The sequence below is a fragment of the Notothenia coriiceps genome, unplaced genomic scaffold (assembly GCF_000735185.1).
Source record: "Notothenia coriiceps isolate Sejong01 unplaced genomic scaffold, NC01 NC01_scaffold00037246, whole genome shotgun sequence".
Lineage (NCBI taxonomy): Eukaryota > Metazoa > Chordata > Actinopteri > Perciformes > Nototheniidae > Notothenia > Notothenia coriiceps.
The window spans coordinates 12,122,562-12,144,602 of NW_011369947.1; the positions used below are offsets into that span (position 1 = coordinate 12,122,562).

Below are 22,041 nucleotides of genomic sequence, written 5' to 3' on the forward strand. Positions count from 1 at the left end.
TCTAGATTAGAGCCTTCCACGCCACCCACCCATCCCCAGATCATCCCTGACGTAACCAATCACCAATTAATCCCCCACAGAAGCATCACATACAGTTACAACCACCCCCGTTCTCCCTACCAACCAACTTTTTCATCTAAGCCTATTCATATACAGACGTAAAATAGGAGAGAGGCGCGGCAGCTCTGCCAGGGCCCCTGTCACTGTCAATTGCCCCAAACGGACATCACCCAGCAGCGGCGGCTTACTTCAAACACCAGCGTCTCATTAGTAGGTCCAGCGGCATACAGGCTCTCTGGCTTGTTGAAAGAGCGCTGGTAGTCGAACACGGTCCCACCAAAGTGGAACTTCCCCGGCCAGTCCACCGTCCAGTCCCCGGTCAGGTAGTACTTCCTTTTCAGGGAGCGGGTGGCCAGGTAGCTGGTGGACACCTCCATTTCCTGAACGCGGATGCTTCGGGCCCCTGAAGGGACTGTTACCATGGAGTAGTACTCTAAGGGAAATTGAGGAGAAGGAAGAAAGTCAAGGCTGAATCATTCCTACATCTTTGTTTATTGCCGTTCCCTGACTCTTATTTTGTGTTTCATCATAAACACCTGCTACCCATGCTCGCATACCATAGGCTTCACGCAGAAAATTGTGTTATTTGCTGTTTGCACACAAACTGAATGTAGAACTCGGCCCAACATCGTTTTGTCGATTTATTTTCTTATTTTAATAAAAATAAAAATGTGGTTTATTTTGCGGAGACCTATGAGCGCCCATGTTCATAAAACAAAACCTCTAAATGGTAAAATACTAAGAGTGCTACAAGTAAATTGGACACTAGATCAACAAGAGTAACTTATCACGTGAAGGTAGTAAAGTACAGTGGTCCGAAGAGAGATTTTGCAGGATTTGGTGTCAACGCAATTAGCAAAAGTACTTTTTCAGTATATCGTTTTTATAATTAAACCCAATGCTAATCAGGAACATAATAACATTACTGAGGGTATTTTCAAACTTTCTTTGAAGCAAACCGATCCACTGTGTCAGAACTAATCCTAACCCCAAAGCATAGGTTTGACCGAAGAGGTCAGACAGAGCTATCCAAAGGTAAAGATCAGAGTAAGCACTGTACATAACATGAACGTCATTGACTATATATTTCTGTTATTAAAAGCAAGTTAGGAAAGCGATGGTAAACTTTTCTCACTATGGCATTCCTCACTGTAGCCCACCATGCACTCAACTTTATTTGTGTCATGTGTGTTAGTGGATGAAGTGAATCAGTGGATGAAGTGAATCAGTCCATTATGAAGTGGGATTAGATGCATTTGTCTGTGCATTTCCTCTGTCCTTGTTAGTGGGCTTAAGTCTCCCTTTGTCTTGTAGGAGGACTAAGTTTATGCTAGCCCACATGCACAGACACACTACAAACAAAGACAGGCTTACCGTTGGCCCTGTGTTGAAGGGTGTATTGGCCCTTGAAGAACTTGCAAGTGGAGTTGTCTCCCTTACAGGCCCCGCAGGCATCCAGAGAGGCCTTTGAGCCCAAAATCTGGTCACAGCCTACTGCCTGTACACACACACACACACACACACACACACACACACACACACACACACACACACACACACACACACACACACACACACACACACACACACACACACACACCATCAATGCTGAATAGAATTAAGAGGAATAAACGTATGTGTTTAGACAATCCAAGTCTAACGTTAACTCCAACTGTGTTGACATTGGGTGTTTCAAGTAACTAATGCCCTTGACAACAGAAGAATATAACCATTGTTGGGTGATGCAGCATTACTTTTAAGATGAGATGAAGTGTAGGAACAAAATCAGTATGTATTAGATGTAGTTATGTAGGTCCAAAGCATTTAACTGCGAAAAAAAAAAAAAGGTAAGAGGTAAATTCATTCTTGGACCCACAACAAAAACTAAATGTTTTCTTTATTATAAGCTCTCATGCGTTGTATAAGCAATTGGATTATATATTGGCAAGAATATCTCCTTTAAGGGCTGCATGTATGGCAAGCAACGTGACTGCTTTCGACAACGTTTTAAACAAAGGTCCAGTTTAACCCAATAATCAAAATCCTTTACATGTTAATTTCAATCATTTTTTGCAGGTAAAGGAAGATTTTAAAACATTTCAAGGCAGGTGTAGTTTCTCTAGCAGAAGCAACACATATTGGCTAGCAACCTGTCTCAGTACCCTACTGTCAATCAAAGCGTTGATGCCTCTTAATACCTTTAAAGTTAAGTTGCGTTATATAGAAAATGAACCCTCCGTATAGTTGTCGAAGGGGGAAGTTAACTGAAGTCCAAAACTGTTTTTTTTGGTACCAGGCTGCTGACATGTTTATTTCTGCTGCAGACTGGGGCTTCTTAACCGGAGGGTTTATAGAGAATAACCAGCCCTAAGTGGCCGTTAGAGGAACTGCACTTTCTGACCATTCCAGTTCAACTTTCACCAATGGAGGTTGCCGCTTGGTTGAAACTACAATCTTGGACACCCACCCAACACTTGATTATGAGATCAATACCGAAACAAGTCTGAAAAGCATATTCTTCCATGAACTGTCATTTTTGTTCTATTTTTGTTCATGAAAGAGTTGGTCAGCACAGTGAATCCAAACAGACAATGTACCTCACACACTCCATCAATGCATAAATCTCCTTTGTGGTCGGAGCAGGAGGTGCCATCTTTGACCTTGCTGGCCATGGCGAAGAAGAAGTCAAAGTCTTCAGCGATGCAGTACAGCTTACAGATGTCTTCATCTGCACATAGAGCAAACATTAGTATCATTGAAAAAGGTCAACTTTAAGGGAATGTCACTTAATGTGACTGATTCACCAAAGTTATTTTATAACCTGGTAAATATAAAGTTGCCATAGCTGATGTTCTGCAACCTCTTACGCACATAATGTACGGTAAATGTCCTGGTGACGCTGAATTGGAAAGGACAGGAATTTGAATATGAAGGCACCCAGGGGTATTCATTTGGGGTTGCAGTTTTATTTTGCGGTTCAGATCAGTTATTACAGACAAGTCTCTACCGCCGCCTTTGATTAAAATAAATGACGGTGAAGGTGACTTGGCCTAAGGTCCCAGAAGGCAGTTCAGAGTCTGTTCCTCTGTACACCGCCTCCCATTCATCAACAGCTTAAATAGGCCTGGGACGACGGCCAAATGCACCTCTCTCTCTCTCTCTCTCTCTCTCTCTCTCTCTCTCTCTCTCTCTGTGTGTCTGTGTGTGTGTTACGAAGCTGGCCCGTTGGCTTCCTTTTTAAATCCATCCCCACCGAGGGGTGCAGGTGGCTACATGTCTCCCGTGCACATTACACAGTGATAGTTTCCTCCAGCTTTTTGGCTCTAATCACTGCAGCAGTAAATAGAGTTTGGCATTACAGAAACACTTTATGAAAAAAAGATTAGGACTAGCAGGCCTACAGAATGAAAAGATCTACGGAATTAAGACGAGAAAAGGCTTGCCATGAGCACTGTGCAATCCTCTGTGTGTTTAACAGAGCTGCTCTTTGAATATCCCTAAAGGGTGCTGCATGAGTCCTAAATATTGAAATTAGTTACCCGTTTAGCACTTCCTGGTTCCTTCACATCAATGTTATTTGAATGGTTTGTGGTAAATACAAGCTTACGTTGGTTGCTAACAAGCGGCCAACAAGTTGCTAACAAGTGGCTAAATGAGACCACTAAACATCATTAGCCAATGACGTCAACATCATTTAAAAAAAACATTAGCCACCTTTTAGCTTAGCAGTTTTGTGACAGTCATGTAGTCGGGTCATGTGTTTCGGCTGACGTTAGATTTTTACTCCTGGTGCACTTTAAAATGGTGGAGATTATCTTACTAAACAAAAAGTGTAAATATCATAAACGTGTGTTTGCCACAGAGCTTATTTCCTGCAGTATCCCAAAATCCAATGGAACAATCCCATTTATTGGAGTCGAGGGAGCCCTTGTGATGCTAACTTCTGGATCAGCCTACAAACATATGTAATTACTGCAACACTCTACAACGGATGCATTAAATATAAAATACTTATTGGGTCTTATAACAATTGATAACCTTACCGTCCACTTTGGTGTAGGGCTTCCACTTGTAGTACCAGCCCCTGAATGGCTTGCTGTTGTACTCGGCACACTGCTGGGCCCGAAAGTCCACAGCGCTGAGTGGGCACGTCCGAGTGTTACACAGCTGGTTGAGGCGGCTGGAGCCTGAGCAAAATTTACCGTTGTTCTGTGGCCTGGGTGGAAGACAAGACAAGACCCAGAAAAAGAGACAATGAAAAAAAAGGGTTTAGTCATGGAGATATTCTGCTTGTTTTATGATCACACTTTAACCAATGCATTAACACGACAATCAAAACTCATTAGCTAAAATGTGGACTGTGTATTGAGACTGCATCACAAGACAAGTACACTTATATAGTGGTGGTAACTAACCTGTGTTCATTAATTATTTGAGCAGATTTAATATCATGTTCCCCTCTAGGTAATTTTCCTTTACTGTTGTGCAATTCAATGGTCATTGCAGTTTTGCAGATGTATGGAAAGTATGCATAAAGTATGCAAACACTTGCCATATTAATATCCTAAAAATAAGTGTTTTTACAGGTTTTTAAGACCTGAAAGAAACACACAATTTCTTTAATTGAGAAACACAGACAACACCATGAGACTTTCCAAAATTGTTTTCCTTCCAAGAAGCAAAAAATCCCTGACTCAATAACACCCGGTGCATAGAACAACATTTTTTTGCCTGTTTTTCTTGCCTGAATGTATGTTACTTTTGTCTTCCCATAAGAAAACTAAACAGGGCAGCTTTAATCCTTCACAAGGTAACTTGGCCCATCTCTGAATGAGTGACAGAAATGCAAACAAAATATATTCTCAGAGTATATTACACCAAATGTGTTCTCTAAAATGGCACCATCTTATCTGTCAGTGTAGTGTTATCCCTGATGAAAGCAAAACTGAGTGGACTAAATGTCACATTGATTTAAAACAGGAATGTCAAAGAGAAGTTTGCATGCCATGATATTTACACACCACACCAAATCAACACTCATATAACCACACAGGAAGAGCTGACAAAAAATATAAACAGGTAATTAATCTTTAATATGCCATTAAAATAATAAAAGCCATCACCACTTGTTAGATGAAGACAAACAGAGTCTTGAAATGTCTGAAGTCTCATGTTTTCTAAACTCATGCCAGGCATTCCAACGCTACCACCAGCAGAGAAAATTGGGCCTTTTATGTCCAATAAAAGCATATCCCTTAGTGTTGCAACGTAATGAAACTTTGGAAAAGGAACAAAAAAAGAGAAGTAAACACCATGAGACTGCAACTATTTATTTGGGAATTGCCAATTGCCAATTGCCAATGCAACTGTCTGCAACAATCAGAAACATTTCTTCACTGTTTTTTTATTTAACTCTTTTAAATGTTTCCCTCCATTCAGACCTGGACTCAATCAATCTGCGACTCAGCTGCCAAGAGTGATGGAGCTCCTCAAGGTGTGTGTGTGTGTGTGTGTGTGTGTGTGTGTGTGTGTGTGTAAATCTGTTCAGTGCCGATCTCGCTTCCCTTGGCGAGGGGGGGAATTGGCCCAGGTTTTCGTAGGCCTGATCCTATTAGGACTTAGCGGCAGACAAATGCAGCCCATATGGTAATGTGCTTACGGCAGGCCAGTGGGGAACTGTACCGCATACTGTGTCGTATAGTCAAGGCCTTCTGATCAGAGGCAAGTGTAGAAAACGGGACAATTTTCTCGGGAAAGTTGAAAGCAGTTTGCGGATTATGGACCATCTGGCCCTGAATTTCACAACCCTTCTGGTTTCTTAACCTCTCTTCTTCTTCTTCTTCTTCTTCTTCTTCTTCTTCTTCTTCTTCTTCTTCTTCTTCTTCTTCTTCTTCTTCTTCTTCTTCTTCTTCTTCTTCTTCTTCTTCTGTCCCTAGATCCTCCAGTATCATTGGAACTGTAAATCGACTTCCAATAACAGGATAGAAACCAGATCTGACAACATTTTCAGTTTTTGTTTCAGTCATTCCTCTTCTGTCTCTACACCCTGACTCCAACGCAACCCTCAGGAACGTTAAGGGAGCTTTAAAGTCCCGGGAGCCTTGTAAATCTGCCTAGTGACAGAAACTATAGGGCAGAGGTCATCTTGTTTAGTCTTGTCTTCTTGAGTCACCTGCTTCCTCTCCTTCTGCCTCTCAAACAATTTCTAACATAGATCCACAATATGAGGCTCTGCTTAAGGCATAAACCCAGAAAAAAACCCTCTACTGACATTACATTACATTACTGTACATTGTATTTAGCTGACGCTTTTATCCAAAGCGACTTACAATAGAAGAATCATATAAGTACATCAGGTTTCATAGAGCTAAAACATTTCAAGTGCTACTCAACTGGCTTTAGATAAGCCAGTCCTTTATTAGTATATAAGTGCTTTGTTAATAGTTATATCGCTCGAAGTGGCGTCGAAAAAGATGAGTTTTCAGTCTGCGCCTGAAGATGTGTAAGCTTTCTGCTATCCTGATGTCAATGGGGAGCTCATTCCACCATTTTGGAGCCAGGATAGCAAACCCACGTGTTTTTGCTGATGGGAACTTGGGTCCCCCTCGCAGTGCGGGTGCAGCGAGCTGCAGGTAGACCGGCCAGGAGGGAGTTGCAGTAGTCTAGGCGTGAGATGACAAGAGCCTGGACCAGAACCTGCGTCGCTTTCTGGGTCAGGAGGGGACGTATCTGCAGCAGCGGGTTGTAGCAGCGATGTTTGCAGTGAAGGACAGTTTGTTATCTAGGGTCACACCTAGATTCCTTGCAGTCTGAGTCGGGGAAACAACAGAGGGGCCGATGTTGATTGTTAGGTCAAGAGTGGGACAATCTTTTCCCGGAAGGAAAAGCAGTTCAGTCTTGTCAAGGTTGAGCTTGAGGTGGTGAGCAGACATCCACTGAAAGATGTCCGCAAGACAAGCAAAGTCTAGCGGACTGACCAAACAAGGTTCATTCTAAGCACCGTGCCCCCCCCCACCCCCTCCTCGTACTATGCCCCCAACTCTCTTTAAATTGAGTGTGTGACAAATTGTGCTCCCTACAAAACCAGGTCAAGATCGTGAACCTAATCTTCTAGGCTTGTTGGTGAGGATTAAGTTGACTGTGTTTGATCTGGCAGGTGGTCTACGGGGAACGGAGGGGTGAGGCGGGAGGGGCGGGGAGAAGATTCCTTTTCTGTCTAGAGTAACTATTTGATGGGATGGCTTTAATCGGGCGATTTTACAAGACTCAAAAGATACACTATGGCCTCATAAAGTGGATGTGCAGAATCAAATTAATTACATTATAAGACTCTTCCTCGCTGTGTGGAAATTGTTTAGGAGGGTAGAGTTGACAATCTACAAACGCTGATATAGTTGTATGGTCACATTTTAAACAACGTCTGGAGGATTCGATTTTTGCAGAGAGTTTAAGATATTGATTAACATAGGTTGCGATTACATTTAATGCATATGTATATATATTTAAAGGGCATACACTTCTGGGTAACATTTGAACTATATCACCATGAAATCCCAGTTAACAGTTATTTGTAGTATTAAGTTTTCTGAAATGTTATGGAAATGTAAACATTACAAATTCTAATTCATTTTTTTTGACATATTTGATAAAAACGTTTTGATAAAAAGCAATTTTAAATATATATTTTTTACATTTCACATCAGAAAATACTGCTTATTAAGTTAAAAAAAAATTCAGCATGTTTTTATAAATGAAATGTATAAATCCGGCTAGAAATTATACAGTATATGAACAAACCCCACGTTAAAATCTATTTCTGATTAATGAAACTGCAAAGTGTCTTGTAATGAAGTACTTCTTACAGTACATGGAGATTTCTGGCTAAGAGTATGGGGAAAAATATTATTTTACATAGATATGCAAGAAAACCCAAGTTGATAACCTAAATTAACACAATTCTTTATTGTAATACATGTTTTATGAAATTATACTGTTAAATAAGCAATTGAGGCATTATCTAATGGAAACTGTTTGTGAATTTTGGAGAAATGTACTGTCACAAATGGACAAAGTCTGTAAAATAAACACCTAGATATGGATTTTGGATGTAGCACAAATAATTTGAAATTTACCAGCTAATGGCAATTTTGCTCATAGTGTCTGGCTTTTTAGGAGGAGTGCCCAGACAGGTCAGTTTAGGGGTGAAGAGAACATTAGAGACAAGCAGTCAGATTCAGGCTAATCCATATTCTGCTCAGATTAGGAGCAGAAGGGCCCTTTTTAAGTAATCTTAGAGATTACATGGGAAAAAACACACTCTGAGTCAGGGACTAGATCGTGACTCAGGAGTACACTGTGGGATACAACGTTTATCAAATTATTTTGGTGAAGGTATCTGTTAAGAATAGTTGGGAAATGTTCAAAGGTAAAATAGACACTATGAGATACACTAGACTCATTGTATTGCCTTAACATGAGAGTTCTAAGGAATCTGGCCACTTTTGGAAATGGTATCATGACATTTGTTGGATTAATGTTTAACCCTCCCCATCTTTCCAACCCCTTTCTCTCCCACTGACCCCCTAACTCACTGTTTAGCTGCACCAACCCCATTTTACAGCGGCTGCTCCTACAAAGCACTCTTAAGTGCCACAGGAATGATAAACGGATGTGACAGTTAACCTGGTTTAAAAGGGCTCTGTGGCCCTTTTTGGCCTGCCAGTTCTGGTGTATAATGTGTATCATATGAGGGCCGTTCTGCTTCTGAAACCTTTTGGTCTTTGATCCCTTGTGGGGATTAAGAGACGACTCGACTATGACAGACGGAGTAGTCACATCAGTGTCTGTCCGTCTGTTAAGTAAGCATTGAGGAAGCCAGTGGATTGAAGAGCACCATATACAATAGTAGAAGTTTCTGGTATCTAACATTATCTTTTAGTCGAGGTATTATGTTTCCCATGTAAAACTACAAAAAGGCTACATTTTCTCCACGCCTTTAGCAATAAAAAGGGCGTTTTAACTTTTGAAAAGGGTGGAATACAGAAACAGTTGAAGTCATAGTTGTAGTGGCAGACAATAAACAATAACTGAAATAATTTTAACATTCAGTTTAAGTGTTAGTACTGATTCAAGTTGAAAATATTTACTATTAATTTACGCCTTGAGCCTTTGAGTTTAATCAGTTGGGGTGAAGGTGCTAACTGGAGTTGAGGATTTAAATGAAAATATAGCAATGAAAAGAGTTAAAAGTTGATCATAAATGTACTGGAAAGTCTCAGTTGGCATTCTAAGATAATACTAGTCAAACTGTCAGCTGAAATAAGTTAAATTGTGTATTAACAGACAACGTTGTAGGGTGTAAAAAGAGCTCAAGACTTTTGTTTAGTTTGATTTGTATATATCAGTTAAAGTGTATTCTCGGAAAGAACTCAGATAAAGAATTAGAAATCAAAACAGTGACACTGTCAGTTGACAACTGCTGAACATGTAATTGTAATTGTCAGTTGGACATTAGGGAAAAAGGGAGTTGTACGGTTATAATACTTGTGCACAGGGTCGTCTTTGAACATGAGGGGTTGCGCATTTATTCAGCTTTGCGGGAAAAGTTATAATGTATTACAAATTAAAGACTAAAATGTTTGTCTTTGTGTGTTTCTCCCCTCTCCGCTGACTGCCTCCCTCCAGGTGCTGCCTCTCTGCCTCTCCCAGGTGAGACCAATCCCTGATCAGGGCCTGCTTAAAAGACTGAGGAAACCTGTGGCACCTCTTTTTTTCTGTTTGAATAGGGTGTGCTGTGTTGCAACATCTCTCAATTGTGTTGGTTAGGGGGATGAACAATAGTGATGGCGAGATGAAGCCTTATGAAGCTTTGAAGCTTTCCAGCCAATTGGTTCGCAAAAGGGTTCGCTTCATCATGGGCTTCATTTGAACACAAACCCCCTGTTGGTCAAAGTGTGTAAAACAGGCAGATTGGACATCTCAACAGTGTGCTCTATCTCAGTGGTTCTCAACTGGTCAGGCCTCGGGACCCACTTTTTACTTGGTCAATACATCGCGACCGAATTTTTTTTGAAGCACTCAAATCTATTCAACAAAAAATTGTGCTGTAATATATACGCTTTTCAGCATACAATATTAATAAAAGTGAAGTACAGTGCATATATCCCTTATATCCCTTCACAGAACTAAAGTATGCTTTTAAAAAAGGTTTAATGAGATGATGGAATCAAAGCTGAACTATATAAAAAGGCACACATGCTGTAAACCCAACCCCAGCAGGGGGGTCTGGGGTCATTCTGGTACACTCTGAGAAGAAAATAAATAAATCTATTACTACCCGACATATTAATAATGTTTTATGCCATTGTTTGTTTTTCACTTTGTTCTGACATCTTGCTGCGAGAAGAGTAAAGAGGAGATAGTCTGTGTGAAGTACTTTAAATTGTGGGTAAGGATAGATAGCTCCCATTGTTCTGTGACCTGTCAATCATCAAACCGGGGGTCATATTTCATTATGTGTTCATTTTTATCTGCCATCGAAAAATCGAGGCTCACCCTTAGAAAATAAAAAAACAAAACCGCCAATTTTTCAGGTTTGAAATATAAAACTTCCGGCTACAAGATTGAGACACTTACGTCAGCCGCCAACCTGACTCTAATGGCCTCTGGCTATTTGCCAAAAAATTCTTGAAGACAGTGTATCACTAGTAGAAGGAGTTATTTTTATAGAAACAACTACAAAAAGGCTCAGAGACCGGTTAGTCTTAGTCTATCAACGGCTTCAGGGTGCCTCTCTATTGAAACGCCATTTGAGAAGAAACTATGAGGTACCCANCATCAGAAGAATGGAGGCATGTGGTGCAGTGGGTTGTGCGTTGGTGTTCGGATCAGGGGGTCACAGGTTCAAACCCCACTGCAGTCAGCATGTCGTTGTGTCCCTGGGCAAGACACTTCACCACAAATTGCTCCTGTGGGGATTGTCCACAGTATTGAGTATGTAAGTCGCTTTGGATAAAAGCATCTAACAAGTAACATGTAATGTAATGTAACAATAAGCCAGAACCTAGGTTGTATTAATGCCAAATATTCCTTAAAGCAGAGTCTTTGCTAAGTCTGACAGGCTCCACATGCCTGTCTGTGTCTCGGTCATACATCTGCTGCGGATGCACATATGACACGGGCATAATCTCTATAAGTATGTCCTGTAATTACAAAAAGCAGAGAGAGAAGGATAGAGAGATTAAAAGATTAAGAATTCTGCAATTGAACTCTTTGGATGTGAGAAGTTAAGGTCAGGGCACGGGGACTTTAACTGCAAATGAAAAGAGCCAAATGAAGGAAAGCGTGTTTTGTTTTTTTCCACTACTGATCATCTGTTTCACACATTCTACTTAACTTTCCACTGTCACGGAAAAAAACACGGAGAAAGTAAATGGGGGAGGGTCTGCACACCGATCACTTACAGACCCTTACTCAGCTTGAAACGCTCAAAGAAAATAAATGTTGAGGAGTGTGAGCGCAAACTGTGACACAGTGTTCTCATCTCTACAGCTGCTCAGCTGGTAGGGGGGAGGAAGGAAAGAGGAAAGAAGTAACTAACAAGAGCAGGAGGAACATATGGCTGATGTCTCCACGGACACCAAGTGGTATTATTCCCCCTGAATATACATTCTTGTGGCATGGCGAGGCGAGGTCATGCCAGTCCAGGGCAAATCATTTTGGATCCACAAGTGAGATAGATATCTGAGTCTGCCACATTCTAATTCATCATCGTCTCATCTGACGTGGTGAGTGGCATGGCGGTTAGTTTGTGAAAGCCAAGACATTCTGTGGTACGATGTTGTACTGTAGGAAGATGGACTAGCATCAATCACGCAACGTGAACTCTTTCAATATATGTGTTTTTTTTATCGACTAACAGAACAGTAAAAAGAAGTAGCCAAATGAAATAAAACAGAGGGAGCCAAAAGATGCCATTGTTGAACATTTCTCATATTTAGACCCCAAAAACAAAATCACTCGGTCAAATGAGTAATTGATTATCTTTATCGGCATTTTTTAAGGGTATTTTATGCTTCTTATAATGCATCTTTGTTATATTAACTGACAGACAGTGAGTCTTGGAATATTCATTGTTTTAACTTCGTTCACTTTTTGTTCGTTTTTTATTTCCCAAACACAAATGTACTAGTAATAGCTGACTTTTCTGGTAATAATTCGAAGAGAAAGACTCTTGGAAATTAAAATATAAAGCTTGATTAAAGGTTTTTTTATATATATATATTATAACATAGATATTTATACAACTACCAAGGTGCAATTTGGCAATAAACATCCAATTAAAGAGCTTCAAATTATGAGTGCAGCTAACAGGGTGTGGATGCTAACTAATATCTTATAGAGGAAAGCAGATAGTACAATCCACAGCCTAAATAGTTTGAAAACAGCAAACACAAAACTTTTTGTAGTTGAATTGAATATTGGCCCATCTGACTGACTTATTCTGATTGCAACAGCACTCAAAACTCGTTAGTGTTGTTATATTTGGATATGTCCGCCATGATTAAGTGATGGAATATTGCACAGAAGTAAGACCTGGTGACGATAACCCAAATCTATTGTATCGTAACATCTTGGATATCTTCAAAAACTAAATTTGTAGTGCCAATAAAGACTGGAAAACACCTCCCACCTGGTAACTCTGGGCCTGGACAAGTAATACTAATTGTCTAGCCAAAATCAGGTTGTGCAAACTAGTTTATTGTTTGCTTTGTTTTGCACAGGCACCTTCCCTCACCATATCACTGGTGCATTTGTAGATGGGCACCAACAATGTTCTGATTCTGTTAAATCCAGTTTTTATATTGCATAAAACTCATTGACTGAGTGATGACTGTTGCACTCGTTCTCTAAATGCAATTCATTTTAGTTTGTGCTGTCAATCCAGATAAGGCTCATGGATTTATTGGCTGTAGAGCTTTGGTAGATTTATATGTGTTGTGACAAATATCAGTCAGTATTATACTGCCGTGGTTGGTTTGCTTTGACTACCGGAGAGTTCACAAGGGTTCTGTTCATTCTGTTGACGAAGTGGGAGCAAGCATGCATTCATTGTTGCTATTGGGACTGATTTGTAGGAGGTTGGGGGATTTTGGTTTTATTTATTTATATTTCTCTTTGGAAGCTAAACACCCAAATAAATAATAACAGCCAGGGGATGAGCTTTGGCGGCAGTGATCCCAGACTGGAGATGATTCAGGTTTGGATAAGTCTTAAAATATCTTTGACAACCCTAACTCTGTGGTTGGTTGGGCGTGTTCAACATTGTGGATGGTTTAGGGAAGATATATCAGCTATTTAGAAAGCTTCAAGGCTTCAGAGATGTTGAGGTTCTCTACTAAAGAGATTTAAAAATAAATCCTGCAAAATGTTTTTTATAGCAGCTGGTTTACATGATTGGATGTTGTTTGGGAAGGGTTTTTGGTTAGTGTTGGTTTACTTGGATAGGCACAACATCCTGGTGTGGTTAGTGGTGGTAGTTGTTTCATGGCAATGGATTTGGGTGGGTAGCATTAGCAGAGGAGGCTTGGGTGTTAAAGTGAAGCCAGATCTTATGCAGTTTAAAAGCCGCCAGTGTCATCGTTTCAACATTTTAAATAAGACGTCCTTGAGACAGCAAGTGTTAAACTCAAACACTCCGATAACAATCTGAAAGGTCTAAATAAATGCACAAACCACAAACAGAACCTTTGTGAATTTTAGGACTAATTAAAATTGTAGTTTACCTGGTTAACACTTATATTTGTTTATAAGAGAATCGGTAAAAGTAATAATCTGTGAAAATATCAGAATCTGGTTGCTAGTAGTAACTGATGATAATATATAATGGTTCTTCATTGGAAAATAATCAACTATTAACAATGCTTGGTATTGTGATCAAAATCCAAGCATAATATCTCTGCACTTGGATAAAGAGCCAGATATACTTCTGTCATAAGTGCAGAACAATATTCAGTGTTTAAACTGAAGCTTTGGCTGAGCTTTGTCTGACAACCAAAAATGGTCTAGTAAGTCTGTTTTTATGACATTTGGACAAATTGGAAACATACAAAAATTGGCCAACAGAAGTTCCAAACTGTCTTTCACTGAGTTACTTTGACACTGACAAATAAGTATAAGATAGTGTATTGGTCTATCTATATTAGCAATCTAGTATTTGCTCATTTATAATAAGCACATTGATAAGCCAAAAATATATTGGCGTTTATCGAGATAATGATACCGACTGCAAGTTAAGTCACACTGAACCTAAAAACATGTCTTTGTGTTCAAATTTGACCGGGTAATAACAGAAAAGGGGATCAAATTTTGACATTCCTTCCCATTATTTTGTGGGATATAGTATTCACCTGAATGTGCCTGTCTGTTCTTCTAGCTGATCATAAGTCAGTATACAGAGTACCAACCTTTGTAGATTTGTTTGTCTGACAACAGACAGCTCCTTGCTCCTCTCCACATATACTCATACCTCCCTTTGCCTCCTGTCTGGATTTGGGCCGAGTGTACACATGGAACAGTTAGCATGCTCAGAAGGTGATTGGTCCAGTCAGTGGATGCACCCCGGGACTGTTGAACATGGATCTAATCCAGGAGGTGCTTGGCTGTCTAAACTGGATAGTTGATGGTAGATTCCTCATACTTAAAGTTATACCCCAAAGAAAATACACTTGTCAAAGCTTATTATTAGATAGACTTGACACGTTTTTCAGGCATTGGAATGGCTGCTGAGGGTTGGATTTAAAACAATTTGCCAAATGGATTAAGGATTAATACCCACCCAACCTAAACTAAACCAAGTTGGCCTGTAAAAGAGAAACATTGAACACAGTCCAAGGCAGTGTCTTGAAATGGTTTAAAATGACGCACTATGAGCTGGCTATGTATGTAAATGTGCCTCGAACTAAATTATTCACCATGGCAGTGAATCCTCACCAGTTAGCTTTAATAATAGCCTGATGCTTCTCTTGTAATGGGTATGTCTGCTTTCATTCATCCGTTAGTCTCTGCTTGACTTCCATGTACAAATAAATCTCCCTTACAGAAAAAGGTAACTTAGAATCACCAGCCAGTAAAAAAGAATGTGGTATTAAAAAAAAGCGCTTACTCACGACGGAAAATGGAAATTGTTACTAATATGTGCACTGTCCTGTCCAAACAAAATGACCTTATAATACTGTGGTCAGCCAGTTTGGACAAGAGTCTCAAATGTTTTTGGAGCCTTCTGATTAGTGGGTAACAGCTCAGTTGGACATAAATGGTGGAATTATTCTGCCACGTTGTCTTACCTTTAAACTTTTTGCAGAGGGATCCACAACAGATGGAACATTCATATCTGCTCTCCTTACACTGCACAATATAGGACTACTTTATAGATTCTTGAAGTTCCACCAATACAGAAATAAATACTGGGATTTATTTATTACGGATTGGCTCAGAACAATAGAAGAAGATATACATTATACTGTGTGAGGGGGAAGATATTTCATGTTTGTCAGTCAGTAAATATATGCTGTTTCCAGCCTCTCAAATGTAAAGATTTACATTTTAACTGTCAAATATTTTGGACTGTTCTTACGGCATCTTCGAAGATTTCACCTTGAGGTCCAAACAAGGCAGGTATATACTGTACAACTGAAGGCAAGGCTAAAGTTAAGCTGGAAAGCTCCAAAAACTGGAAAAATACAAGCAACAAACAGGAAGCAAATCAACTGGGGAACACTAGGAATTATCCATGGAACAACCACAGACAGGAAACAAGGCATGACCACACTAAGGAACATTGATGACTGACTAAAAGGGAACATTTGCAGAGACAGGCATACTGGGCATTTCTCAATGTCGAGGACGCTTCCTTTGTAGGACATGTCTTCCGAGTCAGGTCCTTCAGAGGCTAGGCAAGAATCCTTCCTAGCATTCGGAGAACGAAGAATGGAACAGGCTAGCAAGTGTGCAGGTGTGCGTCATATGAGAGGCCCCGCCTTAAATTGAGCGCGATTTGTTTGAAGACTCATATCTGATTTGCGAAGATCAAAGATGTACTTGAGTAACTGTATTCTGTAAAATAATCATCTCTCCAGGACAGAACCACTAAACTAACATAAAACATCCTCCTTCTGTTTGCAGCCTTGAAAAAGTCCTGGAGGATAAGCAGCCATAAGATAATCATAAAATCACCATCACCAATCAATAATAACATTTGTATTCATATATCATACTTGATGTCTGCAAACCTTTTTTACACATATTGGTGCACATTGTAGCATAAACCACAAATATCAACAAAAGAGGCAAAGTCAAAACAAGGTTCATTTAAATTATTTATTTAGGTGCAAAAACGCTCTAAGGTCTCATTCAAACCTAATAGTCTGCTTCTCTGGTGCGCACCAGACGACAGTTTGTTACATTGTTTCATTTTTCAGAAGGTTCGGTTTGCGTTCACGGCTATGGTTCACGGGCAAAAAAAAGGACTATAAACTTTAAACACAAGTCATGTGCACATTTACTACGCCACTGAACATACTTACATTTAAATGTGTACTGCCTGGATTCAGCCATTTTCCGCCAAAGATTTGGGAAATTGGTCTGTGCGCAAAGAATTGTGGGTAATTTAAGACCGCCGAGGATACACATGAGCAGCTTAGAAATGTCCTGCAACGAAGGATTCAGTCCTCGCTAGAATTCCAAGGATCCAGGACATTGGAACAGTCCTTCGGCGGGATTCGATGACGTAGCATCCTTGAAATAGTGGCTCTGAAGGATCCTTCCTTGCCATTGAGAAGCACCCTCTTTCTTCATCCTGACCAGGCTCCTTGCTAAAATCTTTAGCCTGGATGTGAATGGTCTCTTTACCATCCATTACGATTTGTTGGGATGTTTCGGGATGTTAAGAGATGTTCAAATTTCAGAATTAAATAAAAACTGCCCTCTCTCGCTCCTTAGCTTCTAAGTTCTTGAACACACCAAAATCGGAAAAAAACGAGAAATGCTGTCCATGGAACATGTTAATGCACCTTTGGCCTTGGCAGAGGCAACATGGATATCAAGGATGTTATACTGTCGATATTTCTTTTTTCAGATTAGCTTTACTTCATCAGTTTGTTTCCCATGCTCTTTTTAATTGATACCCTAGAACTGTGTCAAAGTCTATTTAACATAGAGACTGAAAAGCTATCATTTAATGGGAAAGAAATCCAGGGCCTCCTGCTTTTGCAAATGCACTGAACATCGCCTCTGCCCCCCTCCACCACAATGTCAGCACAACCTCATTTCGATGTACAGATAGGAGAGATAGGGCCAACACTTCTGCTGCCACAATTTGACACAACTAATTTAGAACTGGTCTTTTATGGAAGCCTGGAATATATTACCTTGCCAGAACATAATAATAATGGAGAAGCATCAATCAAACAGGCCCTGTGCATACATTGTGTAATAAAGCTTATCTCTGGGTGACACAGTCCGTCTGACTCAGCCTGCCAGCCAGAACGAAACTATATGCGAGCTCTGCCATCGGGCGCCGGTTAACACTGCATAAATATGCAGTTTAGGAGTCATTGACATTTTAATAAGGTAAAGCTGACAGCTTACGGCTCGCACACAAACACCCAGTTGTTTTCCAGAGTCCCAGAATCAAAAAATAGACGAGCTAGGAGTCCATGTCCACACAAAGTCACGCTGTGAGGAAGAATGTTGTTTCTTTGAATATACATACCCCCTCAGCTGTCACCACACACACACACACACCCCTCCAAATTGTCAGACATTGGGGTGTTCACCCCCCCATCCCCCTTCTTCAAATGTTTCTATATTTTTTTCCAGGCGTTAACTGGATTCAGCTGCTTGTGAACTACTTTGGCTCTCATCTCCACTTTCCATATTATTTAGAAGGGGCCTTTTTGTTGATGTATGGAGCCGAGCTTGTTTTGCTGACTGTTCTCACCGGCACCTCTCAAAGTCCTCATTGTGTCCTCCCGTGATGTCATGCCTCCCAAACACCTGGGAAATCCTGGAGTTTGTGTCAAAGTCTGTTTAGATGAGGCTTTTCGTAGGCCTCTTGCATGCCCGGTGCATTTGGGACAGCTTGGTGTTTGTTAGCCGATGATTAATGGCGCCAATGGGTGTGCATACATATTTTCGACTGGAACCAGGCTTAATAACACCAGAGGTTGAGCTAATATAATGTCTACATTTGCATAAACTATGTGAAATTAAAACTGACATTACTCCTGAACTACCCCAAAAATATGTCATGGACAATATAATTGACTATTTTTATAATTATCCAACAAACTTCCTAAACTATGTATTTCTATATCTCATATAGAACCATATAGTGTGATCCAAAGTTGAGGACTTTGTTATTTCATGCTTTGGCATCCACTCCCCGTTGTCACTCAAACGTAATGTCTGCTGTCATTGCGTCACAGTTGCAGACAGTCCCCCGTTTCACGACAGAGGTCAACAGAAAGGACAATGACGGCTCCAGATGGGCTGGAAAAACATCAGCTTTAAAAACACACACACATTTTTCCGCTCTTTAAGCATTGCCGATTAGTGCTCTTCACTCTTTTTGGCATTTTGTATCAACTGGGATCTCACAGCAGTTGGCAGTGTCCCTCTTTTAGTCCCCTGGTCTTTGGAAGGAATGCCCTTCAGTGTCAGTAATGCAAAAGTTGCAACATGCTGCAGCCTTTATTCTTTCTTTGGATCCCCATTAGACGCTGTTGTGTAGGGGCGCTAATAACATATTTGCAAGCCTCTGTTTACTCGCTGGCACCTAATGCATCACATTTAGCGTAGCCTATCACCCCTCGACACCGGGCCTACAGAGGAATGTGCAGATGGATACGAGCAGAATGAGGGCTAATGGGGATGATCCTCTGAATGTGGACTGTCGCTCATTGTCACCGTGGGTTTGGGCATTCGTGGCATTAGAAAGATCAGTGTGGGGACATGGCTCATTGGACTCCAAATGCTTGTAGTCCTGCTTTCTCCCTTTGTAATGAGTGAGGGAACTTGGAGTAATGTCAACGTGATAGATCTCACCTGTTTCTTGATGCAATCAGTGACAACAAAAATGCAAATTATGTAGCAATAAAGGCAGTAAAGCCAACTTTGTCTCCTACATAATTACATTCCCATATAACTTAAGTGCACAAGGATAAAGAATTTAAATTGAAACAAAGACAAAAAACGCAACAAAACTTGGTTAGGTTTAATAAAACATCATGGTTTGGCTCTTGGTGGAAGTTCATCCAATATTCCAATGACTTAGATTAGAATCGTATTTGTTATGTGTTTCCCTTAAGACATTATTGACAATGCAGTTTCACTTGATCAGAACACATTTTGTAAGGGGACCTTGGTGGTGTAAGCACAGAACAACAGTGCATATATATTTCTGTCTAGGTGTTTTTAACTCACCTTCAAAAGGCTGCAAATCAACAGATAAACAGTGAGGCAGTCATCACTTAAACATTGTTATGGAGAGACTTTGATCTCGTCTAGACAAATAATTGGTTATTCATTCTTCTGTTTATGCACATGATTTCCGTCCACCACATTTAAAATGCAGGGTTGCTGGTATCTCATTAGGGAGACAGCCAGTCCGGTGATAAGCTGCATTCAGACAGGATGAATCCCTGTCTCGTCTGCGGCCCTTATAGACGCCACACCCGCTCCGGGCCTGGGACGAATATACAATCACATAAGAGCAAATATAAACCTTTGCACATGGGCATACGTGTACAGTACACGCACAACATCCTCAGCTGTCAGTCTTCACAGCTGATTTACTGTCTTGCCTTTGAAAATGTGCTCTTCCATATACTTACCGAGTCGGAAGGATAAGGCTTCTTTTTTTTTTAGGTTGGTCGTTTATCACCTCAGGATGTACAAAATTACTTTTAACCGTGCTGGAGATGCACTATAACATCTAATTGCTTCATGCTATATTCTCCTGCGAGGGTGCATCATTTGTACTGTTTACTGCTGTTGAACACAATGTAGAACGCATTATTTTGACATATGAAGCCATGCCGACTCCGTTTTGCAGTTTGAAATTGTGCCACTTAGGAGATGCTTTTAGCTTTGATTATAACTTGTTTTGACAAGTAATTCACTCAAGTAGCAACAGATACAGCAACACACATTATTCTGCCTCACATGCTGCAGTTGTGGAATTGCTTTGTAATGTTAAATGGCTTACAAGGTCCCAAGCTAAATATTTTCTGCCTTTTTTACCTTTTTCTGCATTTATGGTTTTGAGTGTATCGACAATTATTGAATAAATTGCTACACTTGCAAGAGACTGGATACATTTAAAAAACGTTGGTTATCCTCTGACTCCTCATCTAGCGCCATCATCATTCCAAAAAACATACATTTTCTCATATTTGTTTTATGAGCAAACTATTTGTGTTCAAGGATGTATAAAAGGGGTCATAGGTGACAGGAGAGGACGAGGACACAGGAGGAAGAGTACACCAATTCTACCAGCCTGGCCAGCCTCGGCAGATGCTCATACCGCAACTATTGACACAGTATACTTAAAGGGGACCTATCATGCAAAATGCACCTTTGTACGTCTTTTATACATGAATATGTGTCCCCGGTGTTCCAGGGAACTCACCAAGTGTCAGAAAACACAACCCTCTCTATTTTCCTCCTTAGCCAAATCTCTAAAAAAAGGGGCTGCAACGGATCTGAAAAAAACGGATCCAGATTTCAACACTTTTCTACGTCACAAAGAGGTGCTCCGCTTATTGGTCAACTCTCCACCTATCAGGGGAATGAGCCACGCTCACGTGCATTGCCAAACCTCTCATTCGCATATTCTGTAGGACGGATTTCCGTCCATTTGGCTATTCAAATGTTAACGAAACGGACAGACTTCCGTGCACATCAGCGGCTGTCGGATTAAAACAGTTTAATGCACTTTTAACACTCACGTACCCAGGATTCCTGCTCCTTTCCTGGGTTACAAAGTGAGGTGACGCAGCCTGCCTGCCGCTGCGCTCTGCCTCTATCCACAGAATTAATCCCCGCCTTTCAGAGACTTATTGCTGGGTCAAACTCTAAGTTACAAACTGTACACATTGCATTCTTGGTAATTAGTCAAAATATGAACGGAATAAGTAGCAAGCATCGTAACAAACAGAGTAAAATAAATAGGGACAACAGCTTATCAACCATACTTGCCAACCTTTAGACCTCAGAAATCGGGAGCATTTCAAAATGAAAAATCGCCGGAGCTGTTAGATTAACATTAACATGCTTATTAGCAAAGCGAGATAAGTTCGGACAGAAACTTTTAAGACTTCGTGACGCTGGTGCGGGGGACGTCTTCCTCCCCCCGTACTCGGCCGCTCTCAGTGCAATGGTACAAACGAAACTAATGCTCACACCTTATTTGTACAGTAGAGTCTCGTTAGCGTACACAAGTTCGTATTAATAGTTAAACTAGTTTCTTGACTGGGACTTCGTTCGCCTCCCAAAAACCACCTCCACTATTGTAGAGCCAACGTCGTCCTCAAAGGACTTACCAATCAACTGTTGTATGAACAAGTTGGTAAGGCTAAAAGCGCCCTCTGAGGGCTAATAGTAACGGGAGGGGGCCAAAGGGAGTGGCCCCAGGTATAAAGAGTGGCGTAAAGAGGGCTAAAGACTGTTTTAGTCTAAATGTGTGCTGACAAAGGTGAGCCGTGAAATTATAATCGATGTGGTAACCAAAACCAAAGGTACCATTGTGCAGAGAATCATCGCGCGCGTTGAGTTTCAGACTCTCACTCCGTCCTATAAGTTCTTTTGTCTTGTTCTTTAGCTGTTGATGAGATGAAAGACGAGTGAGGAAAGGACATTTTATGTCCAGGTCGTTTTGTATACGGTAGGGTTCCTGCCACGATGTCCGGCGTTCCGTCACGT

The 22,041-nt window shown here is 40.6% G+C and overlaps 1 protein-coding gene across 1 annotated transcript in view; it reads right to left on the bottom strand.

The window, feature by feature from the left end:
* Window positions 1–206: 206 nt before the first annotated feature.
* Window positions 207–22,041, bottom strand: part of LOC104966419 (A disintegrin and metalloproteinase with thrombospondin motifs 18-like) — a 22,655-nt gene continuing 820 nt past the window's right edge. Inside the window, exons 2-6 of the mRNA XM_010795606.1 lie at window positions 4,645–4,657; window positions 4,104–4,276; window positions 2,658–2,788; window positions 1,435–1,558; window positions 207–493 (exon numbers count right to left, since the gene is read on the bottom strand). Of these exons, the coding sequence (XP_010793908.1) occupies window positions 207–493; window positions 1,435–1,558; window positions 2,658–2,788; window positions 4,104–4,276; window positions 4,645–4,657 (728 nt within the window). The remainder of the gene's footprint in view (window positions 494–1,434; window positions 1,559–2,657; window positions 2,789–4,103; window positions 4,277–4,644; window positions 4,658–22,041) is intronic.